The sequence below is a fragment of the Palaemon carinicauda genome, chromosome 39 (assembly GCF_036898095.1).
Source record: "Palaemon carinicauda isolate YSFRI2023 chromosome 39, ASM3689809v2, whole genome shotgun sequence".
NCBI lineage: Eukaryota > Metazoa > Arthropoda > Malacostraca > Decapoda > Palaemonidae > Palaemon > Palaemon carinicauda.
Genome location: NC_090763.1, coordinates 57,460,973 through 57,468,472, shown reverse-complemented (window position 1 = coordinate 57,468,472; position 7,500 = coordinate 57,460,973). Strand labels below are relative to the sequence as shown.

The window sequence follows — 7,500 nt, the reverse complement described above, 5'->3', positions numbered from 1 at the left end:
TTCAAAGCGTCATACGACTGTAGTGCCTCAGACTTCGAAGTGCGTAGACGTGTTAAGAGTTCTTTTTTAAGAGTTTTTTCTTTTAAGTGTTTCATAATATTCGTTGGTTTTCTGTTTCACGTCGTTTCAGACAGTGCCTTTTTTTCAATGTTGAAAGAGATGTCACTATGTGCCTGATCAAGATTTCACCTTTTTTTTCTTCTGCTAGTTGAAAGTGGTTGCTTCAGTTTCTTCAAGTCATTGGGCAGTCAAGAATTAAGGAAAAGTAAGTAACTTACAAAAAAGAAAAGTTTGGCCGAAGAGGAGGGAGATAATTAGCTCTCCTCTCCTCTCTCTCTCCTCTCTCTCTCTCTCTCTCTCTCTCTCTCCTCTCTCTCTCTCTCTCTCTCTCTTTATATATATATATATATATATATATATATCTATATATATATATATATATATATATATTCTCTCTCTCTCTCTCTCTCTCTCTCTCTCTCTCTCCTCTCTCTCTCTCTCTCTCTCTCTCTCTTTATATATATATATATATATATATATATATATATAATCCTCTATCCTTATCCAGCTTTGCCTTTTATTCCTTCTGTGCAATCCTATAAAAATGAAGCATCATTATTTCAAGGCCATGGAAAAGGTCAGAGCAATATTAATAGCAATAACGTTCTTTTATCCTTTCAGAAGCTAATTTCCTGTAAAGCCGATTTCGTATTGCGTTTTAATCTAAGCCATTATCGGATTGTTTTTTCCAACAATTTGCCGTCAAATAAACAAAGTAATATCCGGTACAGTTTCCGATTTTAGGGTGGGTGCAATCCGCTGACATACATACTCGCATATGGTAGGAACAGCGCGTGCGTGTGACGTCACTTTTAGTGTTTACAGTGATAAAGTGCCAGGCGGGACAATGAAGTAAGAAATCTTTCTAATATTGTGCAAACAGATGTTGTGGTTCCGCTGAAGTTTCATTTTATTGTGTCCCTTAAAAAAAAAAAAAAAAAAAAAAAAAAAAAAAAAAAAAAAAAAAAAAAAAAAAAAAAAAAAGAGAGAGAGAGAGAGAGAGAGAGAGAGAGAGAGAGAGAGAGAGAGAGAGAGAGAGAGAGAGAGAGAGAGAGGAGAAAGATGGATTGCAGTTTTCGGAGAGTCAGCTGGACAATAGGATACTTTGGTGCTAAAGAAGCGATGTCTAATTTTCTAACCTTATAGTTTTATACACAGTTCTTTCACAAACTGTGTTTACTGATAGAAGACTGGATCACATGATAAGCACAATACATCTCATGAAGTGATGAGAGTAGCCAAAAGAAGAATGAGGTTATAGGTTCACTGTTGTGGGAATAGCTGGGTGGCTGTTACTTTGATGTGGCAAGAGTTACGTTTGCAGAAAATACAGTAATAATTGGAGGTTTTGAAGAGAAGTTGACAACATTACTTCAAATATTTTGAAAAAAAGTGCTAATGAAAAAAAAAAAGACACTCTTGGACTTCTTGAGGAATCTGTGGTTCTTGGATGTGAAAGAGAGAAAACGAGAATCTGTCAAGATAAACTGTTCTTGAAGAAACAGAAAGGTTGAAATATGACGAATATATTGTAGAGATACAAAATCTTTCAGTGAAACAAGACCAATGGTTAGCATGAATGAAAAGATATTGTGATGGGTGAGTTTAACATAACCTTAACTAGATCTCTACTTGTTAAGGAATGCATGTAAGTATCAGGAAAAAGTTGAGGAAGTATTGTTAGCTAAGAGTGGTTAGCTAAGAGTGGTTAGATATCCTTATAAAGTCAAAAGTTGAGGAAGCATTGTTAGCTAAGAGTGGTTAGATATCCTTATAGAGTCAAAAGTTGAGGAAGCATTGTTAGCTAAGAGTGGTTAGATATCCTTATAGAGTCAAAAGTTGAGGAAGCATTGTTAGCTAAGAGTGATTAGATATCCTTATAGAGTCAAAAGTTGAGGAAGCATTGTTAGCTAAGAGTGGTTAGATATCCTTATAGAGTCAAAAGTTGAGGAAGCATTGTTGGCTAAGAGTGGTTAGATATCCTTATAGAGTCAAAAGTTGAGGAAGCATTGTTGGCTAAGAGCGGTTAGATATCCTTATAGAGTCAAAAGTTGAGGAAGCATTGTTGGCTAAGAGCGGTTAGATATCCTTATAGAGTCAAAAGTTGAGGAAGCATTGTTGGCTAAGAGCGGTTAGATATCCTTATAGAGTCAAAAGTTGAGGAAGCATTGTTGGCTATGAGTGGTTAGATATCCTTATAGAATCAAATGTGTGATAAAATATATAGATGGAAGAGTGACTAGTTTGTTACAAAAAGCGATTAAAGACAAAGATGGTTTCCAACTTTATGGCTGTTCAATAACTTTATGGATAAACGGATATGAACATTACAGATGATGGGATTTGGAAAAGTACTTTGAAATTGAATGCAGAGTTGTCGAATAATAAAGTGGATCATATTTGTGCAACACTAATTGGGGATATTGAAGATATGCTTCAGAAACTAGTGAGAGAATCTGCAAATATTTGCTATAGACAAAATACCGTGCTAGGCAGTACATCTTAGCAATCTATTTTTACCAACGGTTAAATAAATGGATGGTAAACTGGAGGAGTAACGAGAACTTTGGGTGTGGAGGAAATGCCCACTAAATCTCGAAGTCACTTGCAGCAGGGTGATGGATTGGGTTTAAGGCGATAGACAAGATGTCTTTTGTGCTTATACTCCTGACGACTGGCAGATGATCTTACTGGAATTAGTAAGGACCGGCAGGGGTCACTTGTCATCGTCGAAGTTATCGCCATCGAAGTCGTCGCCATCGAAGTCATTGCCGTCGAAGTCATAATTGTCAAAGTTGTCGTCGTGGTTGAAATCGTCCAAGTCGTCTTCTTTGAAGTCCCTTAGTTAGTAGGCACAAGAAACTGGCTATCCTTTGATGAATCTACCCAATGAATCCTCTATGGGTTTAGTCAGTCAATGGAAAAGAGAAGACAGAATGGCCCCCAGTCCCAGGCGTAGCTGGGTGCTAAGAATCTCCTGGTTTATAAATACTAAAGAATAATTGAAATTTGGTAATTGGAATGTTAGAACCCTGAATCAGATTGGAAAGTTACAGAAAGTGGAGAATGAATTTGTGAAATATAGTCTGGATATCTTGGTTCCAAGTGAAACACGTTGTAAGGGGATTGGCAAGGAAACTTCATTAACTGCCTGGAAAGCTGTAAATAGTGATGTTACCAACAAAGTTCATATCAAAGCAGTGCAATATGAGTATTATAGTTTGCTATACACTAACAAATGGTTCCACTGAAATAAGGAAAGATGAATACTTGAAAGAACTGTAGAGTGTAATAGATGAGATCCCAGAGAGAAATATGAAAATTATAATTGGTGACTTCAATGCTAAAGCTGGGAGGAATAATAAAGGTATAGAAAATGTGATGGGTGTTAAGGGTCTTGGCAAATGAAAATTGAGCACATTTCATAAGTTTCTGTTCAACAAACATTCTTGTCATTGTAGGTACTCTTTTTCCAGGACAAGGACATCCACAAATATATATGGACTTCACCATGTGGCAATTACAAAAACCAAATAGATCATATAGCCATTAATAAAGAAAGGACAACTCTCAGAAATGTGAGAAGCTATAGAGGTGCAGATATTGGTAGTGATCACATGTTCCTCATTGTCACACAAATTAAAACTGAAAGCACCCAACAGGAATGTAGATAGAATATCTAAGTTTGATAAAACCAAGCTTCTAGAAGAGATAGGACGGAGAAATATTTGCGATTGAATGTAGAAATCGATTTGCAGTTTTAGAGACTGAGAGACAAAGAGCAGACAATTAATGAAGAAGGGTGTAATATTGAGAACATATATCAGTCAGTTGGTAGTGAAGTTTTGTGACATGCAACTATAAAAAGGAGGCAAAGACATAAATTGAGGTTTTCAGGAAGTAATGAACATTTTCATTACAAGATAGGCCATGCCAAGCATTCCAGTATCGATAGTGAGGTCAAAAGAAAAGCCAGGAATGACTGAAGAGACTATTTAGACAGTAAAGTAGATGGGGCTAACAAAGCTATGAATTCAGGGAGTGGGTATGGTGTAAGAATTGCTCATAAAATTATTGATGAAATTCCTATGGGAGCAAAGAAGAAGAAGCATTAACTCATCAAAAAGAGAGATGGATCTGTTATAACAACACAGAATGAAGAAAGGCAACGTTGGATGAAACACTTTAGTGAGGTCATGAATAGGAGATATGATGGGAATAATTTGATTAATATACCTGAAGCTGATGAAGACCTTGATGTGACCATGAATAAATTCAGTGTGACCATGAATAAGTTCAGTGTTTTTGAGGTCGAAGCTATCATCAAAAAACTCAGGAGATGGAAAGCCCCTGGTTACGATGGAATAACTGCCGACATGATACTGGCAAAAAATGAAGTGACTCCCAGAATACTTACAAGATTATTTTGTAGAATGTGGCATGAAGAAGCAAAACCTGATGAATGGGAACAAAGAGTGAGTGTTGGTGAAAATGGCAAAAGTAGGAGACCTGACTAATTGCAATATTTAAAGAGGCATCACACTTACTGTACGTCAGTTGTCATGAAAATATATAGTATGCTTATTCTAAAGAGACTAGAGAAAAAAAATTGATGAAGAGGTGAGAGATGAACAAGCAGTATTTAGAAAAGGTAGAAGCTGTACCGACCAAATTTTCATTTCGAGACATGTTGTACAGCAATGAATAGAATATAGAAATCTACTTTTGATGACATTTGTGGACTATGAAAAAGCCTTTGAAAGTGTGCACTTGCTAATTTTGTAAATTTGATTAAGTCTGTTTATGAGGATAGCAAGTGCAAAGTTAATGTTAGTGGAGTCATATCAAATGACTCTCCAGTGAACAGTGGAGTACTCCAAGAGATTGTGTTGTCGCCTATGTAGTTTATCCTCCTAATGGATTTTGTAGTGCATAGAACAGTTGGTGTTGGTAGATTGGACTGGATTGGTAATAGGAAATTAGCTGACCTACAGTATGTTGATGATGATGTCTTTATAAGCAGAACACCACAAGATTTGCAATGCTCGCTTATCAGAATGCATGAAAATATCACACGAGGTTGGTCTCAAGATAAATAGAAGAAAGACAGAGATGATGAGAGCGGAATATGTAATGGAAGATGAAATACCATAAGAGAGAAAGGATTAATGATGTAGAATCATTTAAGTATTTAGGAACTATGATCTCCAGTATAAGGTCATTAGAATTGAAGTTTAGTGAAAGATGGAAAAAAAGCAAACCAGACAACGGCTAACTTAAGTAAGATTTGTAAATCAAATTACCTGAAATTACATATAAAAATCAGATTTTATATCAGTTTAGTGAGATCTGTGTTACTGTATGGACATGAGTCGTGGTATGACAATGAAATAGATTTAGTAGATTTGAGAACAAAGCCCTCAGAAGAATATTGGGAGCTAAACGGCAGGATAGGATTAGAAATGAAACTATAAGAGAGATTACTCGAGTGCCATAAGTGGTGAGGGGTAGATGGAGATGGTTTGGACATGCTCTTCGCACTCCACAAGAGAGATTAGTTCATCACACATTTAACTGGGCTCCCCAAGGCACTAGAAGAGTTGGAAGACACAGGCCTACATGACTGAGACCTATGAAGCGTGAAGTGATAGATGATGAGTGAACTATTGAGCTTTTAGCTCAAGATAGAGACGACTGGCAAAGGATCTCAGTTAAATTTCGTCAGTCGTCTCTATCTTGAGATTCTAAATCAATACTTCTCCATTCGCCATCTCCTACTTCCCGCTTCATAGCCCTCCGCCATGAAGGCCTGTGTCTTCCAACTCTTCTAGTGCCGTGTGGATCCCAGGTGAAAGTTTGATGAACTGATCTCTCTCAGGGAATGCGAAGAGTATTGATGTTCAATGTCAGTGAAAGGAAAAGCGGAAACCATTTCGATTTATTATTACTTAGTAAATGCGACATGTGAAATAGAAAGGTACGGATCCTGGAAGTATGAATTAGGGCTTGAAAACAGTACTTTAGGTAAAAGAATGAATCAGTGTTTTAAAGGTTCAGAAATTACTCATGAGTGGCATAAGCAAGGGAAAGATTATTGCACCATTTCACATACCGAACATGCAAACTATAAGCTAGTACCAGGGAGTATTATTTAATAATAGCAAATGTTTTTATGTTGAAAAGGCTGACATAAGTCATTTTAGTTTATATATGGAATATCTGTTTCAATGCCGTTGCTATTATTAAACTATTTTATTTCAATTGTGCATTATTTCTCATATCATTTATTTATTTCCTTATTTCCTTTCCTCACTGGGTTATTTTTCCCTGTTGGAGCCCTTGGGCTTATAGCATCTTGTTTTTCCAACAAGGGTTGTAGCTTAACTAGTAATAATAATAGCCTGTTACACCAAATGGAACACCAAAACCCCAATCCCTAGCTCACACAGATAGATGGTGAGATTATGATCTCGACTGAAATATATGAAGTGATGGGTAACGCTAAAACTGCAAAACCATGGGTTGCAAGTCACTCACGGTTCCGCCTGTTTAGTTAAGTAGACGTAAGGAAGAATGAAAGGGTGGAGGAAAGACAGATCTAAAAAACCCTGAATAAATGGGGATCATAAGTTGTAGAAAGGCACTCCTTATGAGCCATATAATATATATATATATATATATATATATATATATATATATATATATATATATATATATATATATATATATATATATATAGTTTCAGTTCTTTTTATAGGATTCATCCACTATCTTAACTTTTCTCTAGATCCTGTGCGTTCCAGATGATCTCGTCCTAACTACCATGTTCTGAACGATAATGATCATCATCATTCATATTTCGTTTTGTAAAATTATAATACTTCCTGTTCTTTTTCTTTTCCTTTCAGAATCCTTCAGATCGTGAAGAACATAATATTCCATCATAATAGTATGGAAAAACTAACGCCCTGAACTTTGAGAATAACTTATACGAAAGGAGAACTTCAGTGGTACCCTGAGGCAATAGGAGGTCCTTCAAAATGATGAACATCCAGGACCCCTCCCCTGATCCCAAGGGGAAATCCTTCTTGCCTCTCCTCTCCTCTTTCCTTGGCTTCCTCGCATTCTTGCAAGCCATTTCTTTTCTTCTCCTGTATCATCGCATGGAAAGGGCCATGGTGGACCTCGAAGAGACTTTGGTGCAGAGAGGGAGGAGAAAGGAACTTATCATGAAGGAGGTGGACCTCCTCAGGGGACAGATCCTTGCTTTTGCCGAGAAGCAAAAGTTACAAAGCCATCAGACTACTCCGCACCCAACTCCAACTCCAGCATCCCTGGACACCGATACGTCATCGGCTGTTACTCTTCCAGCCGCCTTCTCGAAAGGAGAGCTCTCCAATATTCCTAGACAGGGCAGACGTTTGAAACGAAGTTCAGCAG

The 7,500-nt window shown here is 37.0% G+C and overlaps 2 protein-coding genes across 2 annotated transcripts in view; one reads left to right on the top strand and one right to left on the bottom strand.

Annotated features, from left to right (window-relative positions):
• The window catches only part of LOC137631208 (uncharacterized), a 360,284-nt gene that overhangs the window by 345,358 nt on the left and 7,426 nt on the right, over positions 1 to 7,500 (bottom strand). The gene's annotated exons all lie outside the window — the stretch shown is intronic.
• The window catches only part of LOC137631210 (uncharacterized), a 113,459-nt gene continuing 106,004 nt past the window's right edge, over positions 46 to 7,500 (top strand). The window contains exons 1-2 of the mRNA XM_068362957.1: positions 46 to 265; positions 6,969 to 7,500. The exon at positions 6,969 to 7,500 is cut by the window's right edge and continues 80 nt beyond it. Coding sequence (XP_068219058.1) covers positions 7,101 to 7,500 — 400 coding nt within the window. The 5' untranslated portion in view covers positions 46 to 265; positions 6,969 to 7,100. The remainder of the gene's footprint in view (positions 266 to 6,968) is intronic.